Here is a 26,176-nt window from a genome sequence, read left to right on the forward strand (position 1 = left end):
TCTGGCTCCCATCTCACAGATACAGAGATGATTACTAGCAAGTACCCAGTGCATTGCTGAGGCCTGGTGAGCTTTTCAGATTTCATCCTGCTCCAGGAATAATTAGTTAACCTCACCTGTCTGGGTTATAGTTTACTTATCTCTAAAAAGAGATCATACTAGTTTTTCCTTAAGGCCTTTAGCAGTCCCTGTCTCCTTCCACCTCTTTTATCCTAAAGCTCTCTCATACTGTTTTAAAATTGGAACTCTAACTAGGACCTGAAACACATAAAACTTTTTAAAAAGGGCTAATTTTATAATAAAGAATGTTTTAACTTCCGATCAAGTATCCATTTTCCAACACCACTTCCCGGTAAACTCCAACTAGAGGAAGTTATGGGAGCTCTAATGGCTCCTGTGTTCGATCCATTCCCAGTATGTCCTCAACAGGCAACATGAAATGGAAGTGTAGATATGGTAAGAATTTTGGACTTCAATGGATACTTATGCTGACCTAAATACTCCTAAAATCAAACCAGAAACATTACATTCTTAAACAGAACCACATCTAGTCAGATTCATTGGAAAAGAAAAAAGAAACTACGCATTGTCTTTTAGAAAAAGGTTTTTTTTTTTTTTTTAATTAGTAAAGAGAGGAAATAGGCTAAATTCCTGAATCCTATTCCATTTTACAAACTGACCCATAACATCCTCCTTGGACTCTCCCTGTGCCCACTTCACCCACAACACACATTCTCATATATGCACCTGTTTGAAGCAATGACTTCCTGTTAAGACTACAGTCAAGACCAGAGGTAATCTGCCCTGTGACTCTATTGAAGGTTAACAGATGGACACTCATTTGTTCCACCCTCTTTTACCCACTTAACACCTCCTGCTTTACTCTGCTCCAGGAAAACAGTATTTATCACTCTTGCTCCAAGATGAGAAATTTCCAACAGACATCAAAAATACATATCCATCCATTCATCCATCCATCCATCCATTTATATATACACAGGTATCAATGACAAAATTTTCTTTTTCCACAGCAATTGCTAGAAGTTGGGAGAAAAGATCACCTGAAGACCCAAACTCCAATACCTGTAAGTGTGTGAAAAATATCATACCAACTTTAAAAATAACTCTTTAATCATATGCACATAAGGGGAATAAAGGGCAGCGCCAGGCTGACTGGGGAAAGGACTAAGGTGTTTTCCCTTTGTCCCAATGTCAGCTTGGCACAGTTCTGAGATCACACACACATGTGGGACTGGGTTGGGAAGTAGAATGAGCGGACTGAAGAGACAAGGGCAGGAGGGGAGAGGCAAGGGCTTGCAGTAGTTTCAGTCGGTGGACTCCAACACAGATTCACTCAGCGCAAGGTCCCAGTAGTGTTCAGCCCCATGCTTTTTGAAGTGCTCTCGAGCCATGTTCTCTGTAGGGCACTGTTTGAACTTCATCTCCCCAAAGCTCCGGTCTTTGGCTGTACCCTGGGAAAGAGACAAAATCTGTAATAAGAACACTGCAATTTTTTTTAAAGATTTTATTTTATTTTATTTTTTTTAAAGATTTTATTTATTTATTTGAGAGAGAGAGAATGAGAGAGAACACATGAGAGGGGATAGGGTCAGAGGGCAAAGCAGACTCCCTGCCGAGCAGGGAGCCCGATGCGGGACTCGATCCAGGGACTCCAGGATCATGACCTGAGCTGAAGGCAGTCGCTTAACCAACTGAGCCACCCAGGCGCCCAAAGATTTTATTTTTTAAAATAATCTCTACACCCAGTGTGGGGCTCCAACCTACAACCCCAAGATCAAGAGTTGTAGGCTCCACCAACTGAGCCAGCCAGGTGCCCCAAAACACTGCAATTTCTAATTTAAATCAGAACATTCTTTTCTAAAACCTAATAACATTTTCGGGGCGCCTGGGTGGCTCCATCAATTAAGTATCCGACTCTTGATTTCGGCTCAGGTCATGATCTCAGGGTTGTGAGATCAAGTCAGGCTCTGGCACTCAGCAGGAAGTCTGCTTGAGATTCTCTCCCTCTCCCCCTCCCCATGTGCATATGCACACACATTCTCTCTCTCTCAAATAAATAAGTAAATAAATATTTATTTTTAAAGATTTTATTTATTTGAGAGAGAGAGGCAGGGCCGTTGTGTGTGCACAAGTGGGGTGGAGGGGCAGAGGGAGAGAGAGAGAAGCAGACTCTGCTGAGCAGGGAGCCCCACGCGAGGCTTGATCCCAGGACCATGATCATGACCTGAGCCAAAGGCAGACACTTAACCATCTGAACCACCCAGGTGCCCCTTTAATAAATGAATCTTTAAAACCTAGTAACATTTGTGTAGCAATGTGCCTAGCTGAGCATGGTTTTATGGTAAAAGCTATTCTAACCTCCACCCTCTTGGGTATTTGTGTGAGTCTTCATGAATTTAGAGGCATAAAGGTTTCAGTTTTTTTGACTGAATGGAGGATGAGGAATTCTGTGTTCTGATACCTGGATGAAAGAGCAAGTCTGGAAGGACTATGGAGCGTGAGATGGGATGAACCACTTACCCACCAGGCCTCTAGGACTAGATTTAGGCCTTAAAGGAGAGAGCCTTTCCCCCTCAGTGAGACCCTGTATACAAGCAGGAGGCTTTGGGGCCCACTGACCAAGAACAGTATGAAGGTGAGGAAAAGAGGGGAGTGGGAGCAGTGAGGGGGGTACCCGAAGAGAACTACAATAGAAAAACATACAGTACTGGGTGTAACCACAATCCTGCCAAAGGCACCAGCAGCAATGACAGTCATAAAGTGCTATCTCAAGAGATTCTCAGGGATCAAATTCCAATAAGAAGCTAGAGTAGAACCTGGCTTGTTTCTGAACCTGAAATACAATTCCTGTGGACTCTCAGAGATAAACGGAAGAGAAATTGGAAGAGATGAAGGGGTTAGGATCTTAAATATGCAGGTAGTGTATAATGGTTATTATGATCTAATTTGTATGCATAAATTGGAGGAGTCTGGGATAAGAAAAAAGGATACATGAAGAACATTAACTGCCTATGAAGAGTGGTCTTAAAGAATCAGAGAATTAGAAGGGGACCATTTCAGTAAGTGTTCTTCTGTGTTACTAGAATTTATTTTAATAAGCATTTACCACTTTTGAAATAATATTGTAATAAAGAACGTTACTAAACATAAGTACATTTAAAAAATAGAAGATATATGTATTCAACATAAAAGAATAAAATGAAAACATTCAATCAATACAAAGGTAGAAAATATTTACAATGTAAAAAATGTATTTTGGAGTGGGAATAAAAGGATTACTGCAACACATCAGGATAAGGATATAATTATTTAAGAAAGAAACTTTTAATGCTTCCTGGAAAAATAGGATGGTATTTTATGCTTCACAAACAATGAACAATCCTTAATTCACACCTTGGCCTGAATAAGCATATTCATTAATTCATTCTTCAGAACGAATACTGGTTCGCTAAGATTTCAGGGATGAGGGAACTGTATAACCACAAACAAGCTCCATTTTACAGAGCACTATTACATAGTAATCTAATTCTGCTCAGAAAAGAATTAATAGAAAGGGAAAATAATATCCACATTTTGTAGATAAACCAACAGTAATTGATGTTAAGTGTCTTGACCAGTTGAACAGCTAATGAGTGGTACTGCCCAGACTCCCAACTTTATATTAAGTGTAGTACTTCTTTCATTATATCCAGACCAAAAAAATCCCACAATGATTCATTTCCCTTTTTCCAAATCTCATATCCATGACTGTGAAATAAACGACTTGGTTGAGAATTTGTATTCTTGCCACCAGTTTTCCATACTCTCCCCCAGATGGCATATACCATATACTCATCAATTTAACTAAAATATAATCAGGAAGAATCTGCGGCCAAATGTTTACCAATGAATTCCAAAAAGAAAAATGAATTACTTAAGGAATCAGCCATTGCTTAGTTTTACCATTCCACTGCTCCAGTAGAATGGTATAAACAACCAGGAATTAGCTAAAGTTCTGCTTCAATGTTTAACAGAAGATTACCTACCTCCCAGACTAGTACACATTTGTTGGTTTTCTTCACAGCTTCCTCATCAGATTCCTCATCATCTGGAAAAGACAATATAGCTAAATCTTGCTCTAGTCTTAGACTAGAGACCAAGATTTAGGTTCTAAACAAAGAGTTTTCAAAAGTCTATCTCAATTCTTGTAAATATTGTCCCCCCTCTGCCGTGTATCAGGGTCAAATGTCTTCTCTTATTTTTATTTCCCCCAAATTAGACTGAAAGCTCCGAACAGGGAGAGATATTAATTAATTCAACATTTACTGAGCACCTACATATATCAGGAGCTGCCCCAGGTACTGGGAATAAGGAGATAAATAAAAGACAAGCAATCAACAATAAAAACTTGTCCTAAGGGGCGCCTGGGTGGCTCAGTCGGTTAAACGTCTGCCTTCAGCTCAGGTCATGTTCCCAGGGTCCTGGGACCAAGCCCCACATCGGGCTCCCTACTCAGCGGGGAGCCTGCTGCTGTCTCTCCCTCTGCCTGCTGCTCCCCTTGCTTATGCTCTGTTTCTGTCAAATAAATAAATAAAATCTTTAAAAAAAAAAGTATTTATAGCTGAATTTTCACAAACTCAATACACTCCCACACCAGTGACCAGGCAGACAGGGAAAACTTAAGTCAGGGAAACCTGACCTTAAAGGTCAGGCAAAAGAAAAACTAACATTCACACATATCATCACATAATAAATACTGTATGAATGTCTACCATGTTCATAGTCCAAATGGGTCTTTCTAAAATTCCTAAACATTGGGCACCTGGGTGGCTCAGTTGGTTAAGCGACTGCCTTCAGCTCAGGTCATGATCCTGGAGTCCCGGGATCGAGTGTCGCATCGGGCTCCCTGCTCAGCGGGGAGTCTGCTTCTCCCTCTGACCCTCCCCCCTCTCATGCTCTCTATCTCATTCTCTCTCTCAAATAAATAAAATCTTAAAAAAAATAAAAATAAAATAAAATTCCTAAACATTATCTAGTGTGAGCAAGCGTCACTGGGAGGGAATAGATGAATGGACAGAGTACCATCCCCACCTCCCACTAAACTCCCTCTAACCCCCATTCACCATCTCCCTTTGTGTTAGATGTCTGTTCATCCCACTTTATCCGATGCAGCATAAGACGCTTAAATTTCTTCTGGGCCTTGGGGCCTGGAAACAGAGAAGGAGAATTTTGCCAGAATTGTGGAAGATGATGAAGTAGAAAGAACCTCTGAGCTCATTCGTTACTCAGACCTTAATGTGGTAGTTGAAGCAATCCCAGGAACCATATCTTAGGTCCTTCTACTCTGATAAACACAGAAACAGAGGCCCAGGATATTAAACCCAGGTATGGCTCTAAAAGTCTTGTCTTTTCCTCCTTTCTCCCCTCCATTCTAATCACTTCAAGGCCTAGGGTTGCGTGGGGATGGTCTCCCTCAGTTTTTTCAGACTCACCCCCTTCCACTACTACCACGTTGACATCCTTGTGCAGTACCACCACCCCTGTCAGGTACAGTTGCCCAGCATTGGCCTCAATCTTGAACTTCTTGGCTGGGTTGCTCAAATTTCGAACTCTGGAGAAGGGAAAGTTTAGTTATGGCTTTTATTTTAGCATCAGTAGCTGCCTGAATGGAATGGCAAATAAACAGATGGATCCAAAATGGTTTTCTCTCTAAAAACAAAGGCCTTTGAAGTAAGCAAATACGCTAATGCTTGAAAGGTAGAATCAATGAGTCTCGAAGTAATTCCACTGCCTTATACTCCAAAGACTAGTATTGTACACCCTACAACAAATAGCAGGTAATGAAAATTTACTCTAAGAAAGGTGAGGTATTTACCATCATCCAAAAATATGTGTAAGCTAATTGTTCTTGAGTATAAAGATCAACAAATTCTTTGTCTCCTAGATGCTTATAATGTAAAGTAGTCAGAATGCTATGCATGGAAAATTTCCATAAGGGTACACAAAAAACTGTTAGTCACAATTACCTACGGTGTTAAGGGATCAGAGTAAGAAGGGACTTTTTCAGTAAGGGCCTTCTGTTGTATTAGATTAAAAAAAAAATTTAATAAGCTTTCACTACTTTTATAATAATTTATCACTTTCATAATAAAGAGCTAGTTATTGAAAAGGAGCACATTTTAAAAAATGGAAGGTACACATGCACTCAACATAAAATAAAATGAAAATATTAAATCAACAGGAAGGTAGAGAATATTTACAATGTATAAAATGTACTTTGGAGTGGAAATAAAAGGATTACTGCAAAAGTGAGGATAAGAATATAGTTTCTGAATAAAGGAATGCTTCCTGGAGAAATAGGTTATTTTATATTTCACAAAGGATGATCCTTAGTTCACAGATTGGTCTCAACAGGTTTATTCATTCATTCATTCATTCTTCAGAACTAGTACTGGTTCACTGAAAAGCCTCAGAGATAGAAGAGTAAGTCTTTAAACCTCCCTCATTATAAGAGATTTATTAGCTCCTGATTCATGCTGGGGTCACAGAAGAGAGTAGGGACTGATGTTAGGTGTGCTTTAGACCACAGTGATTCTGCCTCAAGCACTTGGAAAATTTTTGGTATTTCTAAGGCAAAGGCTGGCCCAGATTGGACACCTACCTATATACAGATATGTGTACCCCCTGTGAAATGTCTTCTTTAAGCTTTTTAATTTTCTTGACCTTTCTCTGTTCTGCTGTAAGTTTTCGGGCAGCGTTGGCCTCTTCATGCGCTCTGTCGTGACAGGAAGGACATCCACAAGTGAGAAAGGCATTGAAGATCAGAGGCAAAGCTGAGGGAAAGAGAGAGCAACAGAGGACTCTCCCCTCCCTCCAAATATGGATCCCCCCAGAAGAGTCTGGGAAAGGTACTTGCCCTGGGTTTCCACCCAATCCCATGGCACTTACTTCTGTCTTTTTGCCATCTGAGCTCTGACATGGGCTTCTACCTTCGTGGGGTCTTGAACAGCTTCTGTTCCTAATACTCGCATCAAATTTGAAATTCTCACTGCACGTGGAGAGAGGATAGAAAACAATAATTCTTCAGCTGGGATAACCTGTCACCTCTTCTCAATTCATACTGTTTACCTATTTCAAATCTCTGCTCAAAGCTCATTTCCTCCAGAAACCTCTATCTTGAAAAGCCCAGCATTTGTGGAAGGACACACAATCTAAATAGTTGGTATACATTTACTTACACTGCTTGAAAATTTATGAAAGATAAGGAACTTAATTTCTTTGGTATTTTTCACTCTGATCACAGCATTTAGTTAAAGGTCCTACATATAACAGTGCTCACTCAAAATATTACTGAACGATAATGGGAACTACAGGAGTGAAGGTTTCTTTTAACAGTATTTTCATTTTTCAAATATTAATAATTATGTACAAAACAACTTCATGCACACACTGCAGCTACTATCTTCATGAATTTCAAGACCATTATTTTTCCAGGAAGATCACAGTATTATATATTTTTATACTTAAAAATAAGCCTTAAATGACCTCTACAGTGAATATGTTGACCTGTCTTAATAAGATTGTAGAAATTTAGGAAAGGAAGAAAAGAATCAATGAATGATTCAGAGAAACGGAAAGCACACAAATATAGGGAGAGGTGAAAGTTCCTCTAGAATTACAGAGATAAACAAACATACCACCCTTTCTTCCCTGCCTCTAAGATATGTACCTTTGGGTTCTGGAGGAGGCATCAGGCCGAGCCTGACTTTCTCTTGTAGTTCCTTCTGTGCTTCCCTCCTTGTTTGCCTTCGAAGTTTCTTCTGTTCCTTCTTGGTAAGATATACCCCCAGAGTAACTGGTGTGTCATTGTCAACTGCCAGGTAGAGAAATGAAAGTACAAAAGCAATAAGCCTATTAGAGGAATGTAGGTGAATATCAATCACATTAAAAGAAATTTTATTTATTTTTATTTTTTTTAAAGGTTTTATTTATTTGTGAGAGAGAGAGAGAGAGCGCACAACCAGGGGGAAGCGACAGGCAGAGGGAAAAGCAGACTCCCCGCTCAGCAAGGAGCCCAATGTGGGACTCGATCCCAGGACCCCGGGATCATGACCTGAGCCAAGGCAGACGTTTAACCGACTGAGCCACCCAGGTGTCTCACATGGGACTCCCTGCTCAGTGGGGAGCCTGCTTCTCCCTCTCCCTCTGCCCCTGCTTGTACGCTCTCTCGCTCGCTCTTTCTCTCTCAAATAAATAAAATCTTAAAAAAAAAAAATAATAATAATTAAAGTTTCTTTTAATGTGGGGTGTGGATCATGACCCGAGCCAAAGCCAGATGCTTAACCGACTGAGCCACCCAGGAGCCCTGTTATTATTTTTAGGTTGTGATAATGGTAGTATGTTACATTTTTAAAAAGCATTCTTATCTTTCATGAGAGTGTTCTAACTTGTTTTTTCTTGAAGCAGTTGAACCCTTTAATCAACTGAAAAGTGGCAAATACAGAAAACAAAATGAGAGCTGCTCTAGTTGCAGTGTATGAGGATTTGGGGTAGGTGGGGCTAAGATGATGAAATTTATAATTTTAGAGTTATAGGGATTGGGGAAAATCCTCTAGACTCCCAAAGCAGGTACTCAACTTTTTATTTAATTTTACTTATTATTATTTTTAAAGGTTATTTATTTAAGCAATGTCCACATCCAAAGTAGGGCTCAAACTCATGACCCTGAGATCAAGAGTCACAAGCTCTTCTGACATGAGCCAGCCAGGCACCCCCTCAACTTCTCATTAGTTTTGGAAGATTGATTTATTTATTTTATAGAAAGTGTGCACACACGCAAGTGAGGGGTGGGGAGAGGGAAGGGGAATCTCATGCAGACTCCCCACTGAGTGTGGAGCCTGACGTGGTGCTCCTCGATCTGACGACCCTGAGATCATGACCTGAGGCGAAGCCAAGAGTCAGATGCTCAACTGAGCCACCCAGGTGCCTCTCAACTTTTTAAAACAAACAAAATCCCTTATGTTCTAATGATCCACACTGATGACATCTAAGTAGACTCTGATTAAGTAATATTCAATGATTATCATACACTGTATTACGTCAAAGTCTCAATCTATTTTTCCAAATTTACTAATTGAGGTATTATCTCCTCTGTTCATCCCAAATCTGATGAAAGTGTTAAAATCTTTTATGATCTGCATAACTCTTTTTTTTTTTTTTTTTTTAAAGATTTTATTTATTTATTTGAGAGAGAGAATGAGAGACAGAGAGCATGAGAGGGAGGAGGGTCAGAAGGAGAAGCAGACTCCCTGCCGAGCAGGGAGCCCGATGCGGGACTCGATCCCGGGACTCCAGGATCATGACCTGAGCCGAAGGCAGTCGCTTAACCAACTGAGCCACCCAGGCGCCCGCTCTGCATAACTCTTGAAGAAGACGTAACAGTTAATATTATCTCTACATGTGAGAAAGTTCTGTGTTCTAAGTTATTTACCCAAGGGATTCAGCTAGTTAAAAACACAGCCACAACTAAAACCTATCTCTTCTGAGTGAGCCAACAGGCTTTTGCTACAAAAGACAAAGAAGACTGAAGAAGGACAGGTATTTAGTAATGGTGTACAAGATGGAGTTGGGAGTCAAAGATAAGAATGCTTTTTATTTATTTTTTTAATTTTTTTTAAGTAGGTTCCATGCCCAGCGTGAAGCCCAACGTGGGGCTTAACCTCACAACTCTGAGATCAGGACCTGAGCTGAGATCAAGAGTCAGACGCTTAACCGACTGAGCCACTGAGGCATCCCGAGAATGATTTTTAAAACCTAACTTGTTACATACATCAGTGAAACCATCTCTGGAGTAGGCCTCAATGCTCTAGAGCTGCACTGTCCAATACTGTAGCCAATAGCCACATACATACACTATCTATCTATCTACCTATCTATCTGATTTTTTTTAAAGATTTTATTTATTTGACAGAGAGTGACACAGCGAGAGAGGGAACACAAGCAGGGGGAGTGGGAGAGGGAGAAGCAGGCTTCCCACCGAGCAGAGAGCCCGATGCAGGGCTCGATCCCAGGACGCTGGGATCATGACCTGAGCCGAAGGCAGACGCTTAATGACTGAGCCACCCAGGCGCCCCTCTATCTGTCTATTTTTAAAGATTTATTTATTTATAAAGAGAGAGTGTGTGCATGCATACGAGGAGGAGTAGCAGAGGGAGAGAGAATCTTAAGCAGCAGGCTCCACACCCAGCACAGAGCCTGACACAGGGCTCGATCCCACAACCCTGAGATCATGACCTGAGCTGAAATCAAGAGGCAGATGTTAACCGAGTCACCCAGGTGCCCCACACATACATTATTTAAATTGAAATTAATTAAAATTGAATATAGTTTAAAATTTAGTCTTTCAGTTGTATTAGTGCAACTCAGTTTTCAAGTGCTCAATAGTCACAAGTGGATAGTAGGTACTGTATGGTCAGCACAGGTGGGAGAACATGTTCATATCACATGACGTTCTATTGGATAATACTTCTCTAGACCCTTAACTGAGTAATTTATACTTTACCTGGAGGGTTGAGTTGGGCTGGATGTTCAACAAGATTTGTGATTCCAAAATAATCTTCTCTCTTGGGATTTTCCTCTGTACTAAAATTGGAGGAAGAAGGGAAAACAGGATATGTGGGTAGAGACAATTCCGAGAGAGGGAGTCTCAGAAACACAATGAAAAAATGCACTCTCCATGATGTGTTCTAGCACTTTTTAGTATTTATCTACAACATGTAAATATATTACACATAATTTTCAAGATGAGAAAACTGGCTTCCCCTAAGGTTGGACATACTCTCTACACCAGTCATTCTCAACCTTTTCCCTACCCTAACATCCCTGATGGATGTCACATTCTCTCACTAATAACAATAGCTCCCTGGGACAGTGGTTGACAGAGGAAGGGTAAGGGGAAACGCTGAGACAAAGTCTCGTAAAGCTCTTAATCTCAGAATTAAGAGCAGATAAAATTAAAGCTCTCCAAATGTTTCTTAAATGTTTTATTTACCATTCTCTCCCCCATCAATTAAGAATCCTTCCTCTATTCTAGGACTGGATTTTTTTTTTTTAAAGATTTTATTTATTTATTTGACAGAGAGAGAGACAGTGAGAGCAGAAACACAAGCAGGGGGAGTGGGAGAGGGAGAGGGAGAAGCATGTTGCCTGCCAAGCAGGGAGCCCGATTCAGGGCTTGATCCCAGGACCCTTAATGACTGAGCCACCCAGGCACCCCTCTAAGACTGGATCTTTAAGAAATATAAGAACCTACTGTAAGTAGCAGAAAAATGTAATTAAGAAAACAAATAATTATGTATAACCAAAGCAAATATAAAATTTACATCCTTTCTCTTTTAGATTATTTGTGCCTGTTCCTTCCTACGTTAACCCCAAAAACTAAAAAAAAAACCTATACAACATATTCTTCACAAATACATGGTCTGTGTATGGTTACCTATTTCCCCAGGATTTAAAAATTTTACTTAATGCATGAGTACTCTCCCAATAAAACTCTAGCCTTATTAAAAGGTATTAACTAACAAACTCACAGGTCAAAGCCATTGGGGATGATGTAAGAGTCCCACCACTCAATTTCAGGGATATCTCCTTCCTTTAGCTCTTTTTTAGGAGCAATGAGGGCCAGCCTAGTTGAAGTATGGATGCCTGTTTTTCGAGCTGCCTGTGAGATTTCTGCCTGCAGCTTCTCCAGTTGAGCCTGAAGAGAAAATAAACCAAGACATGAAGATAAAGTGGAACCACAGAAAACAGGGACATGATAGAACCCCAAATTTTAAAGCACTCTCTTGTTGGAACTCTTTATGCCTAATGCAAAGAATTCATAATTTCTGAAAGCTCAGAAGAACCTTCAACTTTATTTTATCCTTAGTTGATTTACATACAACTACTCTCATCACCACCCTTCACTCCAGTGTGTGCCTACAGCAAATATACGGAAATGGAATTTTATGAAAACACCATTCTTAGAGGATGAAAACAAGAGCAAAACTCACTGAATATACAGTCAATTCTTAACTCTCCACGTGTGGAGTTAATTTATCTGCAGTAAATGTTAATACCAGGCTAGCTTTCCTCAGTTACTCATAGTGTTCTGAATTGTTTCCTTCCACTCTTTGTATATGAGTTTTCAAACTCAGTTTTATTTCCACGTAAGCAGAATGTAATCAAGAAGACAAATCAGCTAAAAATCAAGTATTCCAGGAATAAATGAAGTATTTTAAAAATTAGTCATTGCTTTATTACTTGTGTTTCTAATTGCCTAAAACTTAGAGAACTGGGTTGATAGTATTTTAGGACTGTATTAAATTTCCTTTGTCCCCTTCCTAACTTCTTCGAAGTTCTAGGTTATATTCTAAACCAGGTACCTTTGTCCGTAATCGCTGGGCAATCTTCTCAAATTTGCCCTTGTCATGGAATTTAAAAGTGCGTCTCTGGCGCTGGGAAGGGGCAATTGAGACTCGGGGGTCAAAAAAGGTATTAGACTCCATGTCTTCTGATGGCTTTTCTTTTAGCTGTTGTTTGAATTGTTCCCTTTTCACAGCACGAATATTGGCCTTCAGAGTAGGCATGCGGTGTGTCAGCTCAATCTCCTTGCCTGTTGCATCTACAGTGCGACCTTGCTCATCGAGAATCAGTGGTGTAGGTTTAGTTTGATCTTTTAACTCCACCTTCCTGAGAAATAGCCCACAAAGAAAAAAATATCACATGGGACAATAAATAAAGCAAACAAAACCAAAATAAAATAAAATAAATCAAACCCAACAAAGATAATAGGTTACACAATTCTAGGGAACATAAGCCCATCAGTGAATAGTAACACCTTGATTCAAAACATCAAACTAAATATTTGAGTATAGAATACAATCAGATGAAATGAATTTATATATATATTATATTGATAAGAATTCGCAATCCTATTTCACTCCTGAATTTCTGAGTCAGACATAATATGCCAAACCAATTGTATGTGTTAAAAATAAAGTCTATCATCTTTACCCAGTGTAGAGAATGCTCAGATCTGGTATCACTCACTGTGATTTAATGGATTTGGCTCTGGGTTAGGAACCAGAAGACCAGGTTCTATTCCTAGCTCCAACAATATATGAATAATCTTAACCTCAGTTCTACCAATTGTAAAAAGAAGATAAATTCTGCAACAAGGAAGCTAAAAGAATTCAACTGGTATTTATTCAGCATACGTAAGAAATATAAAACTAAGAAATGATGTAGGTTCTTTGGAAGAAGAGAATCAGTAATGCTCCAGGTTTTTGTTTGTTCTTTTTAACTTTCATTATTGCTTCTCCAGGTTCAGAAGTAACAAGAGGTTCCATGAAATAGATACTCACGGGGGAGCAATGCCCATGGCATGGAGATTGGCCAGGCCCACCATGTTGGCATTGCCAATGAGCCCTGGCTTCAGTGCCAGCTGGGCTTGGATGCGGGCTTGTAGTTCAGCTGCTTTCCTTGCCTTCTCAATGGCATCATTCATGAAAGTGGCAGCCTGGGAGGGCTGAATAGTGTTGCCAATTGGAAGTCGCTCTGGTTGGGAGGAAGAAGGAGTCTTTGGCTGTGAGCCAGAGAAAAAGAAGTCAGAATCAGAAGAATTAGACAGGCAGACAGGTCACACACAAATACACAGACACACACACACACTGGTAGATTGTGGGGTGGAACATGCAGTCACCTTCCAGACTCTCAAATGAGTGGACGGCAAGAAATTCTTTGCTAAAGAGTCTTCTTTTCATAATACCTGAGGTGTAGGGGGGCTAATGAAGCTCAGCTGTTTTTTCCTCTCCTCGATTTGCCGTGTAGCTGCCTCCATCATCTGTTTGATCTGTTCTCGATGGGAGAGAAGTTAAAAAAACTGTTAACATCTCTCTTTTTTTAAAAGATTTTATTCATTTGGTGGAGGGAGACAGAGAGAGCACAAGCAGGGGGAGCAGCAGAGGGAGGAGAAGCAGGCCCCCTCCTCAGGCCCCCCGATGTGGGGCTCGATCCCAGGATCCCAGGATCATGACCTGAGCCAAAGGCAGACTCTTTTTTTTTTTTTTAAGATTTTATTTATTCATTTGAGACATAGAGATACAGAGACACAGAGAGCATGAGCAGGGGGAGAGGCAGAGGGAGAGGGAGAAGCAGGCTCCCCGCTGAGCAGGGAGCCCGACGTGGGGCTCGATCCCAGGACCCTGGGATCATGACCTGAGCCGGCAGACGCTTAACCATCTGAGCCACCCAGGCGCCCCCCAAAGGCAGACTGTTAACCAACTGAGCCACCCAGGCACCTCAACATCTTTTTTATTTCTCCTATATAGGTTCCTAAATGCAAAAGGCTTTCAGGTCTAGAGAACTAAAATTTTTTGAATGAACCCATCATATTCTGGCCTGTACGATTGGCTAGAAAATTTAGTAAAGATAAGCTATATAGTTAAGCACTGAAACTTTTCAACCCATCATCCTATTGAAGGATTAGCATGTTAGGTAGTAACATAACTTGATGGTTAAGACTCAGGTTAAGGGGCACCTGGGTGGCTCAGTCGGTTAAGCGGCTGCCTTCGGCTCAGGTCATGATCCCAGGGTCCTGGGATCGAGTCCCGCATCGGGCTCCCTGCTCTGCGGGGTGCCTGCTTCTCCCTCTCCCTCTGCCTGCTTCTTTGCCTACCTGTGTTCTCTCTCTATCTCTCTGTCAAATAAATAAATAAAATCTTTAAAAAAAAAAAAAAAAAAAGACTCAGGTTAAGTGTCCGACTCGTATTTTTGGCTCAGGTCATGATCTCTGTGGGATGGAGCCCTGCGACAGGCTCCATGCTCAGCATGGAGTCTGCTTGGGATTCCCCCTCTCCCACTACTTCTCCCCTACCTCTCTCAAAATAAGTAAGTAAATCTTTAAAAAAAAAAAAAAAAATCAGGTTAAGAGAAACCCAAGCTTGACTTTTAACTCTGACACTTAATGCTTGTATGACCTTGGACATGGCATTTAATCTCTAAAACTCCAAGTGTCTAAAAAGGGTAAAAACAGTACCTACACTACAAGACTATTATGAGCATTTCAACAAAACTCCTAACAGAATCCACACAAATTATCATACTTTTTTTTAAGTGTATTTATTTATTTTTTGGAATTTCTATACCCAACATGGGATTCGAACTCAGGACCCTGAGATCAAGAGTGCATGCTCTCCCGACTGAGCCAGCCAGGTGCCCCAAATTATCATACTTTTTATGAATGCCTGCTTTGGGTAACTGGAGACAACAAAGCAAAGACCTGCTTCCTAGCCTCTGTAAAACCGTTCTTTTGTCCTAAAGAATATGAAAATGATAAGCTTTGAGAATACAGTCAAATAACCCTTCTTTAATTTTCCAAAAGAGACCTTGCTCCCAAGGTGCTTCAAGGTATTTTTTAAGATTTATTTTTAGGGGCGCCTGGGTGGCTCAGTCGTTAAGTGTTTGCCTTCGGCTCAGGTCATGATCCCAGGGTCCTGGGATCGAGCCCCACGTTGGGCTCCCTGCTCGGTGGGAAGCCTGCTTCTCCCTCTCCCTCTTCCCCTGCTTGTGTTCCCTTTCTCGCTGTGTCTCTCTCTGTCCTATAAATAAATAAATAAAATCTTTAAAAAAAAAAATAAATAAAATTTATTTTTAATTTCTTTTGAAGTTTTATTTATTTAAGTAATCTCTACACCCAACATGGAGCTCAAACTCACGACCCCAAGATCAAGAGTCGCATGCTTTTCTCACTGAGCCCACCAGGAGCCCCTTCAGAATTTACTTTTTAAACATTTTTTTTGAGTAGGTGATATATTTACATAGTTCAAAATGCAAAAAAAGTACAAAAGGGTATATTACGATTTCTTCCACCCCTCTTCTCTATAAAGCACCAGTATCAGTTTTTTTCCTTGCAGAAATATCATATATAGGTACAAATAAGCAAATTCAGGGGCACCTGGGTGGCTCAATCGGTTAAGTGTTCAACTCTTGATTTCAGCTCAGGCCATGATCTCAGGGTCATGAGATCGAGCCCCAGGATAGGCTATGTGCTGGGCGTGGAGCCTGCTTAAGATTCTCTCTCTCTTGCTCCCTCTACCCCTCCCTACCTTAAAAAAAAAAAAAAAAAGAAAGAAATTCATCTACCCATCCATACACATATATGTATATATTCTATTTCCCTTCCAAGAAATTTTAAATGGTACAAGAAATATTTACTGTTTATAATGGTATCAAAAAAAATTTTTTTTAAGGACTTTATTTATTTATTTGGGAGAAAGAGTGAGTGAGAGAGAGAGCATGAGTTGGGGGAGGAAAAGAGGGAGAGGGAGAAGCAGACACCCTGCTGAACAGAGAGCCTGACACGGAGCTCGATCCCAGTACCCCGGGATCATGTTCTGAGCTGAAAGCATAAGCTTAACTGACTGAGACATCCAGGCGCCCCCAGGTAATTCCTATTAAAAAAAACAACAACACAAAGTCGGGGCATCTGGGTGGCTCAGATGGTCAAGCATCTGACTCTTGGTTTTGGCTCTTGGATCGAGCCCTGTGCTGGGCTCTGTGCTCAGCACAGAGTCTGCTTGGGACTCTCTCCCTCTGCCCTTCTCTGCTTGCTTGTGCGCTCTCTCTCTAAATAAATAACATCTAAAGAAAAAACAAAAACAAAAACCCCACAACATCCCAACAAAGTCAACCTGAAATTATTTTTAGTGGATTATATCATCTCATCTCTGCATTATATTTGGAAATTTTCCTCTGCCATCAAGCCAAGTTCTGATTATTTCACTAATTTTCTCAATGATCCAATGAGGTACACAACTGGGCAAATGATGTATGTAATATACCTTGTTCGCCACATAACAGGTGCTCATTTCAATAGTTTTCCCCGATGCTAACCACTAATTCAAATTAAGGTCACAACAAATCTGGACCCATGCATCTCTTGCTTCTTCAACTCATAAAGTCACTGCTTTCAGTTCCTAATTACTCACCTGGAGCTTAGTTAGCATACCAGGACTCTCTGAGGGAGGCCCAGGGATCACTTCAGGTTCCTCTTCCACCTCCTCAAAACGGGGTATCCGTCGCTTCTTTACTCCTGATGATTCCTTGGAGATCTCAGAGTCATCACCAAACACTTCCTAAGGAAACCCAAGACGAAAGAAGAGTTGTCTCCCTGCCCATGGGAGAAGGGAAGAATCATCCTAGTCCCTATCAGCATTTTGTGGCTTTTCCCAGAGTCCTCTAGACCCTCCACCAAATGGACCATCTCACCCAACTTCATCATTCTCCTACTCCAGTCAAGCAAATTTCATCTCCACGTCCTTATAAAGGTTCCCATCTCAAGGTCTTTATAAATGCTACTTCCTACATTTGTAATGATTTCCCTCAACTTTTCCACACCCCTATTCCAAATCCTGCCTGAAACTCACCTCCTCCAGGATGTTTTCCTCATAAATAATCTCATCCCACTCCGATCAAACTGTTGTTTCACATCCTCTTAGCACTTAAGACCTGGGTTCATACTACATAAAATTACATTGCTGATATTCTGCTTGCCAAGTGTTAAGTCTTTCAATGTTAGTACTTTCTCCCAATTAGAGTCTAAGCTCTTCCAGGACAGGGGTTTTCTCTTTCTTCTTCAGTATTCCCCAATAACACTTGTTCTCATCAAACAATGGGAACTCAAATATGTTGACTAATTTGCAAGGTGAATTTAACAGGACCAAGAGTGGCCAACTGGAAGGGACAATGGGAAAAAGCAAATGTACACACCGGTGGTAGGCTTTGGGTGACATCCCCTCTTCACTAGGAGGGCTCGTGTTTTGCAAGGACATATCCTCGGCCAGGGGCGAGCGCTTCCTGGAACTCCTACAGTTCAAGAAAAAGGACTCTCCCATAATATATTGTGTGGGGTGGGGACTTGAATGGACCAAAATGGGACCCATATCCCAAGGCTATCTAGATACCTCCTTCAAGAAACCATTTTTATTAATCCCACCCAATGTAGTCACTTCATTCACAGCATGCCTCAGCACTTACTTACACAGCCACATGTCCTATTATAGCACTAACTTCACTCCACAGATCTGTGTATATTGTGGATCAAGTATTCCCCCTCAAACATAACAAATTCAATGTCAGTCTGACTCTACAGTCAACTCTAAAATTTATATGAAACTGTTACTTAGATTTTATAATTTGTGACTGTATTTTGTTGTTCCCCTCCCTTAAATTGCAAATTCCTTTAAGGCAAGGACTATTTCTCATTCCTCTGAACACCTTACAATGCCTTAAACACAAAAGGCACACAATTCTCTATTTCTCTTGGTACCATAGCCTGGCCTGGGACCAAGCAGACGTTGCTTATTCACTCTTTGTGCCTCAGGAAAAGCAATAGGATAGCCAAGATATCAAATGCACTTTGGAAGGTCTGATGGGAGTCACAGAAAAGACTTTTTTAATGGAAGAGACAGAAAAGAGATAGAGAAATCAGCCACTTGAAGCTGCTAATATTAAAAGAAGGCATGACAAATCAGCAATTACCGAATAAAAAGTGAAGGAGGTAAGACAGTAATGATGGTCCTTTTAAGTACTCATGGGGCCTGATGACCAGCAATTTGCTATATAGCAAACAGTAGGTTCTCAGGACATAGAGTAAATAATAATTTTTGTTAGGTATCCCATCTACAGGTCCATTCCAGAGAAACCTCTAAAAGGAGCAACAATGAGGTCTACAGCAGTGGAGTCACGTTCTGAATCAATCTATTAGTTATCAAGTAATCCGAAGAATAAAATCTTAGAGCAATCAATTCATAGGTAGTAGCAAGGGGGAGGGTGGAGGAGACATAGGGAAACGTAAGAACCAAAAACTCCTAACTGTACATGAAAAAGGACAAAGCTACCAACTGTTTCCTTGGAGTATTTCAACCCATGAACTTAGGTAGTTCATCACCACAAGATGGTAATAATACAAGTTCACCTCCTCTCCTTTAATGTCTAAGTACCTCTCTTGAATATTATGTATTCTAACAGTGGATATCAAAGTGTGAGCCACGTAAGCTCAGCAACTTTGTTACCATTCAAAACACTCCTAAGCTCATCAGATAGTTAACTGTAACCTACCTTCAGCTCTCTTTTTCTGCTCCTGTCACTGCTAGACTTGGAATGTCTAGAGCTTCGGCCTTCCTCCACAGCCTCAAACAGTTTGTCCACAAATCGGAGAGTAGAATCATCAAGAAAAGGTTTCAGATGGTCTGACAGGAAAAAAAGGGGTGATAGGGTTGAAAAATAAGAGTACTTAGTCCAATACTAGGCATATAACAGATACCAACACTGAAATTTTATCCCCAGGAGGGAGGGAAATGTTGTCCTAAGTTCTTTGTAGGATTTCCATAAATCCTTTTACATTGAATGACCTTACCTTTTGAGGTAAAAGTACAGTTAGAATTTTTTGCAGTAGGAAGTAGCATAGCCAGAGCAACCTATTTAGGTTGAGTATCAAAGTTTATGATGAATAGGGCGCCTGGGTGGCTCAGTCGGTCAAGCGTCTGCCTTGGGCTCAGGTCATGATCCCAGGCACCTGGGATCGAGTCCCGGGTCAGGAGGCCCCCTGCTCAGGTGGAAGCCTGCTTTTCCCTCTCCCTCTACCCTTCGCCCTGCTCATACACTCTCAAGTAAAATCTTTTTTTTTAAAGATTTTATTTATTTATTTGACAGAGAGAGTACAAGCAGGGGGAACAGTAGAGGGAGAGTGAGAGGCAGGCTCCCCGCCAAGCAGGGAGCCCGAAGGCAGATGCTTAACCATCTGAGCCACCCAGGAGCCCCATAAATAAGTAAAATCTTAAAAAAAAAAAAAAAAAAAAAAAGAGTTATCCTAACTCTTCCCAAACAGCAAGCTATAGGAGACTACCATAAACAAATTCTACCTTCCTCAACTTTTTTCATGTTTTTTTTTTTCAGAGAATTCGATATATTTAGATGTCAATCTGAATCTGAATATACCTATCTACTTTAGCATATTTCTTAAGTAAATATAACTTAGCTAATTCAATACATTGGTTAAAGGAAGTCAGTCGGAGATTCAAAATAGGTCATAAATGGGGTGCCTGGCTGGCTCAGTTGGTAGAACAGGCATCTTGATCTCGGGGTCATGAGTTCAAGCCCCACGTTGGGTGTAGAGGTTACATTTAAAAAAAAAAAAGTATGTCACGAGTAGTGTAAAAAATAAGAAAAAAAGCAAAATTAGTCACTTAGGCTATTTCTACTATAATGCAGGAGAAAATAAAATGTGGCCTGATCTTTTTCAGATACTCCCAACAGAGAACTTGGGGAAATTCAAAGCAGTGTTTAGGATCATGCTATATGTTAAGTCCAAAGATTCATAAAAGGACATACCAGCTGCCTTCTTCTTGTCCATGCCCTTCCCCACACAGTTCAGTGCTGCTGTGACCACTGTGGGCTCTGAAAAGCCCAGCACCCTCTTCACTGTCTTCTCTATCCATGGTTTCAGCTCATCCAGCTCCCTCTTAGACAGTGCCATTCTTCAGGAAAAGGAGGGTAGCTCAAATGGGATTCAGTACTGCACCTAAAAAGAAACCAGGAAAAAGCTCTGTTAGAGGGTAGGAAAAGACCATTCCAGGCAATGTTTAGTATATCAGGAATGCCATCTCCACCCCTATTCTCAATCAACCAAGTGCCTGCACTTCATTTCAAGCCAAATACTTTCCCTAAAACCCATACTTCAAAGCAGATAGAACCACATTCTGTTTGTAATCCTAACTCAGTAAGTATCAGTGGATCAGTGAAATCTGTGGAATAAACAAGGAAACCCTGGGAATAATGTAGTCTGAGAAATGAGTTCTAGCTTCTTTTCTGATCCTGTCATAACAAGGACTGGCAAACATATAACCTGAAAACAAGACTGAAAAGCCCACCCAGAGACCAGCTTTTCTATTCCTCCTGCTTCCAGGCAGGCATTCCTCAACACAGCCTTGACCTGTAGGTTTCCCTTCTTTTAAGGGATGAATTAAAAAAAAAAAAGGTGGCCTTATCCAGGTCAGTCATCCTGTATTAAAGCTCATAATCCAGGGTGCCTGGGTGGCTCAGTCAGTCAAGCATCTGGCTCTTGATTTTGGCTCAGGTCATGATCTTGGGGTTATGGGACTGAGCTCCACACCCGGTTCCACGCTGGGTGTGGAGCCTGAGAGATTCTTTCTCCCTTTCCCACTGGCCTTCCCCCGGCTAAGAAAAAAAAAAAAAAGCTCTTAATCCTGGGGGGCCTGGCTGGCTCAGTTGGTAGAGCATGCAACTCTCAATCTCAGGGTTGTGAGTTCAAGCCCCACATTGAGTGTGGAGCCTACTTTAAATAAATAAATAAATAAGCAAGCAAGCAAGCAAGCAAGCTAGCTCCTAATCCTTAAGAATGTTGTCACATTTCTCTGTAGTCATATTCATCCCTGTGGAAATTCTGGACCCAGATCATTTTCTCTCATGTTCTACAGGATCTGTCAGTAGACTTCATAAGATTAATCCCTCAGCTCAGAAAAGAATACCCTCATTTTGGATGTACTTTCCCTCTCTCCCTTCACTATCATAAAGGACCTTCTACAACAAATCTGTATTATTTAATGCAAGTTATTGTAATTCTTCAACATTATTCATGTTTACATTCTGCTCTCCTACTTAAATAGCAAAGCTCATGAGCATAGAGAAAATTTTATTTCTCTGATTTTCTCTGTAAGTGCCTAAAGTCAATAAACAGCACTGACCTCAATTTCCAAGCAAACTTCCTCCCAGCAGTGCTACAAATCAGGATCTTTGGGAGTCAATCTTTCAAGATGTTTTAAGACATCTTTTCTCCTAAAAGACAGTCTGATTAATTTCTACTTTCTTGGCAGGTTTATCTTCTATAAGACCTGTTGCTAAACAGTATATTTAATTTTGGTATAACCATAGGAAGCTAGATTAGTCATGAAAATAGGAGTGAAAGATTTTGTGACTCAGGGACATGTTATATGAATAATTCTGTGGCAGCTCTACTCACCTCTCATGAGATAGCAGTATAGACTATAAATCTCTACATATTAAATGTGCATTACTCAAAAAAAGCATACTCAGACCAAAGAGAGTGAAGAAACAGTTCACGCTGAACATCTGGAACACTGAACTCTATGTGCCAGCTTTGGGGCAAGTAATTCCTCTGTGCCTCAGTTTACTCATTTTACAAAATGAGGCCAATTCCCAAATCTAAATCATCTTTAATCATTCAATAAATACTTATTGCATACTTACTAGGTCTCAAGTAGTGTACTGTGTGCTGAGGATACATACAACAATGAACATAAAAGACAATTCTCGCCTTAATGGATCTTATATTCCACTAGAATTGAATCATGGGCTAGAAAGTGTAAACAATTTGAAAATCCAAAGCAACAAATGAGGTACGACTCTATCAGATGAAATGTGTGCCCAAGTACCATGCTAACAAATGTATTCAACTTCTACCCAATCCTCTAGGAAACTAAACAGCCGGTGGGCAAAAATAAGTTTCAAACAGTAACCAGCTTTGTCACTAATCAAATGTTCAACAGTAACTGCCTGGGGCGCGGCGGGGTGGGGGTGGAAGAAGAGGAAGGCAGAAGGATGTCTGAATGAGCAGGTAGCAGAATCCAATCTTGTGAAGAATTTCCTTACTCCGTGCTCTTCTTTGCTATAACCTGAGTTTCCCCCCTGCAACCCCCATACTTCTGTTTGCTCTCTCCCTATCTCCGACCGGCTCCCTACCCCACCTTGTTCTCCCCAAACTCATCTTAGAGCTGGTCTCCCCACCCCGTCCCCTTCCCGCCCCCGCCCTTTTCCTCCCCACAATCTCACTCCAACCCATTCTCCCTCAGAACCTTGTACTTCTTTCGGCTTCCTTCCCACTGAACGTTCCCGCCTCGGTCCTCCCCTTGGGGTGCGCCCTGGCCCTCGCCGCTCAGTCAGAAAGATACCCTCCCAGGGCCCGGGGCCACTACTCACCTCACAAACTTCAGCCCCTGAGACGGAGCCCGAACGTTACACCGGAACCGGAAACCCTCCGACCGCCCTACGGCCTGCCGTCGCTACCGCCACAGCCGCCGCCACGCCGCGGTCCCCCGACATGTGACGGGGAAGGGCCGGGCCACCGATTCGCGCAGCCGTAGTAACCACTTTCCCCTCGGCGGAGCGCATGCGTGCGAGAGCTGTAAAGTTTGCGCATAAAGTTCCTACCTCTTTAGGTTTCTCCAGCGAAATCTGGTAACTAGATTACTGCGAAGTTAATGTTGCCTGAAGCAGAAATTGGGCTGCTCGCAGTACTCCTAGTATGAATAAATGCGCTAAAAGCCGAGCTTCTGCGTTCGGGTTAAACGGGGCCTTTCTGGTAGAAACTAAACCATCTGAGAGTCGTTGTCACTAGCATTAGCCACCCCTCTTTAATCTTTCTCCCTTACTTAAGCGTGGTGTCAGAGACCACCAAGAAAAATGACGAACATAGGAGGACTCTGAAGATAGCAGCCCCCCATCTGTGCCTTTTATTGTTTCATTCATTCACTGACGTAATACTTGTTGACTGCCTACTACTATGTGCCGGGCATCCTCTGAGAATCGATATTGCTTAAGACCATGGGCTTTAAAGTCAGACTGCCTAGATTTATATTCTAGCTCTCTCTCATTAGCTGTGACATTAGGCAAGTTACTTAAGCCCTGTTTACTCACCTGCAAAAAATCCACTTCATTGGGCTGCTCTGAGGACCACAAGAATGACTGAGGGCAATGCATTTAAAACAGTGCCTCCTCAGAGTTAAATAAAGCTACGTTATATATAATAGTCGATTGCCTACATAAATGTGTAACAGACATTTCAAATTTACATGATGAAAACTAAGCTCCTGATTCCACCCCCTACTCCCCCCACCAAAAGAATAGCTCCTAGTCTTCATCCTCAATTAATGGCAACCGTATTCTTAAGAGTTACGCAGGCCAATAATCTTGGAACCCTCCTGGACTCCTCTGTTCCATTGGCCCTACTTTCAAATATATACAGACCCATTTGCTTACCACCTCCACTACTCATTTTAATGCTTGGATTATTTTAGTAGCCTCCTGCTTTCTCTCTTGCTTCCACTCTGCAACCCCCCCCCCCCGCCCTTTAGTCTCATCACCTAAGCCAATAAGCAAAGTAATGGCAAGTACTACAGTGATCATGTAAACACATCAGAAAGGTCATTATTATCCCCCTGCTTAAAACCATCCCTTGGCATTCCATATCACTGAGTAAAATGCCCTACAAAATGCCCCACTCCATTATCTCTGTGATCTCATCTACTACCACTCTTTCACTCATTCAGCTCCAAAATCCTAATCCCTTCTGTTCCTTGAACATGCCAAGGATAATTTCACCTCAAGGCCTCTGGACTTGATGCTTTCTGCCTGGATTGCTCTTAATCCAGATATAGGATTTGCTTCCTCCATCCCCTTCAGATTTTTATTCAAATATGACCTCAGTGAAGCCTTCCCTGATCACCCTATTCAATTCTGAAGGCTGTCGGGCACTCTGGAGTCCCGATTTTCTTTTTTTCTTTTTCAATAGTACTTATCATCACCTACCATACTAGTACTAGTTTATGTTTATTGCTTATCATTTGACTCCCTCTGGTAGAATATAAACTCCTTAAAGAGAGGAATCATTGTCATTGACATATCCTAAATGCCTACAGCAGCACCTGGTATAATTAAATATTTGTTGAACTAAAGAATGAATATTTTTCTTTTTCTTTTTTTTTTTTTTTTTTTAAAGATTTTATTTATTTATTTGACAGAGAGAGACACAGCGAGAGAGGGAACACAAGCAGGAGGAGTAGGAGAGGGAGAAGCAGGCCTCCCCGCGGAGCAGGGAGCCCGATGTGGGGCTCGATCCCAGGGTCCTGGGATCACGACCTGAGCCGAAGGCAGACGCTTAACGACTGAGCCACCCAGGCGCCCCTAGAATGAATATTTTTCAACAGCAGATCTTGCAGGCCTCAGAACCTGCTATAAAGTGTTTTTCACCTAAGGAATGGAAATGCCTTAAGGCATTTTGTGTCACATTGTCTTTGTATCTCCAGGACCTAGGATAGTATCAAATAAAGTAAAGGCTCAACAAATGATAAATGAGTAAGACCTGCCAGAACTGGTTTTCTCATTCTATCAGTAAGCCTGTATTTTCCCCTTCAAAATGAGGCTCTAAACCTTACTGACCCTTTAAACCACTGCTTCTGAAAAGCACGTATGTGGACAAAGTATAGTTTGGAAAAAATACATCCAATATTATGGTACAGTTTCATATATGGGAAATAAACTATTCTATCAGATTACAAACTACAGAAACTAAAATTCCAAGATGTCTCCTTAGATGATAGGCTCATCACAAAAATGCAGTTATTCTCTAGGGAGGTTATTAGAATTTCCCAGGGAAGGTAAGTATTTGTTTTAAAGAAGTATGAGAAATACATACCAAGACCCACCTTCTCTGATGGTGCAGCATGACATAATGGAATAAAGCTTGGTTTTGAGGAACACACGGAGGGAGCTCCAACATGTCACTCAAGTTATTCATGCCTCAGCTTCCCCATTGTATCTATAGCATCTAACACCAACGTCTCACAGAATATTCACTCAAAGTCTGCTGAATGGGTTAATGATTCCATCTCTGCAGAGTTGTAAGTTTGAGTGCTTTTAACTGTCTGGGTTCAATTCCCCAGAGGGAAATGTTTTTCTAGGAACTGATTTTATTTCTAATGCTTGGAATTGGATAGGTTTTAAGTCCTTAGTCTCCCAGTTACGATTCCTTTAGGTAATTAACTTTTCTGAGGTTGTTCCCTCAGTTATAAAGTAAGAATCTCTACTTCAAAAGACTATTGTGAGGATTAAATGCAATGTATAAAACACAGTTACTGCGGTACCGGCATAAAGGACAGCCATGTAGACCAACAAAACAGAATAGAGAGCACAGAAATAAACCTCACATATATGGCCAGTTGATTTTTGATGAAGGTGCCAAGACTATCCAATAGGGAAAGGACAGTCTGTTCAACAAATGGTGCAGAAAAAACTGGGTATCCACATGCATAAAGTTGGACCC

The 26,176-nt window shown here is 41.1% G+C and overlaps 1 protein-coding gene across 3 annotated transcripts; it reads right to left on the bottom strand.

The window, feature by feature from the left end:
• Positions 1-591: 591 nt before the first annotated feature.
• PRPF3 (pre-mRNA processing factor 3) lies at positions 592-23,190 on the bottom strand. 3 transcript variants are annotated; one of them, XM_032397082.1, is made up of 17 exons: positions 23,056-23,131; positions 21,804-21,894; positions 20,431-20,620; positions 19,159-19,289; positions 17,028-17,174; positions 13,808-13,891; positions 13,404-13,624; positions 12,423-12,729; positions 11,589-11,755; positions 10,562-10,641; positions 7,730-7,873; positions 6,949-7,048; positions 6,662-6,775; positions 5,493-5,611; positions 5,124-5,207; positions 4,047-4,108; positions 592-1,472 (listed from the first exon to the last, which is right to left on the bottom strand). In XM_032397082.1, exons 3-17 carry the CDS (start codon positions 20,573-20,575, stop codon positions 1,326-1,328), a joined length of 2,052 nt encoding a protein of 683 aa, XP_032252973.1. In that variant the 5' UTR covers positions 20,576-20,620; positions 21,804-21,894; positions 23,056-23,131; the 3' UTR covers positions 592-1,325. The 3 variants fall into 3 exon arrangements, with proteins under 3 accessions (XP_032252973.1, XP_032252972.1, XP_032252974.1); XM_032397081.1 differs by lacking the exon at positions 21,804-21,894 and having other exon boundaries at positions 23,056-23,190; XM_032397083.1 differs by lacking the exons at positions 19,159-19,289; positions 20,431-20,620; positions 21,804-21,894; positions 23,056-23,131 and adding an exon at positions 17,809-19,135.
• Between the last annotated feature and the right edge of the window lie 2,986 nt (positions 23,191-26,176).

This window comes from Phoca vitulina, unplaced genomic scaffold (genome assembly GCF_004348235.1).
Source record: "Phoca vitulina isolate PV1807 unplaced genomic scaffold, GSC_HSeal_1.0 scaffold96, whole genome shotgun sequence".
Classification (NCBI taxonomy): Eukaryota; Metazoa; Chordata; class Mammalia; order Carnivora; family Phocidae; genus Phoca; species Phoca vitulina.

Coding starts and splice junctions, on each gene's coding strand:
- PRPF3 (XM_032397081.1), bottom strand. CDS start 20,575: ATGGCACTGTCTAAGAGGGAGCTGGATGAGCTGAAACCATGGATAGAG. Junction 17,175..19,158: donor GCAGAAAAAGAGAGCTGAAG/GTAGGTTACAGT, acceptor GGGTTTCCTTAG/GAAGTGTTTGGTGATGACTC. Junction 7,874..10,561: donor AGCCCAACTCAACCCTCCAG/GTAAAGTATAAA, acceptor TCTACCTGGCAG/TTGACAATGACACACCAGTT.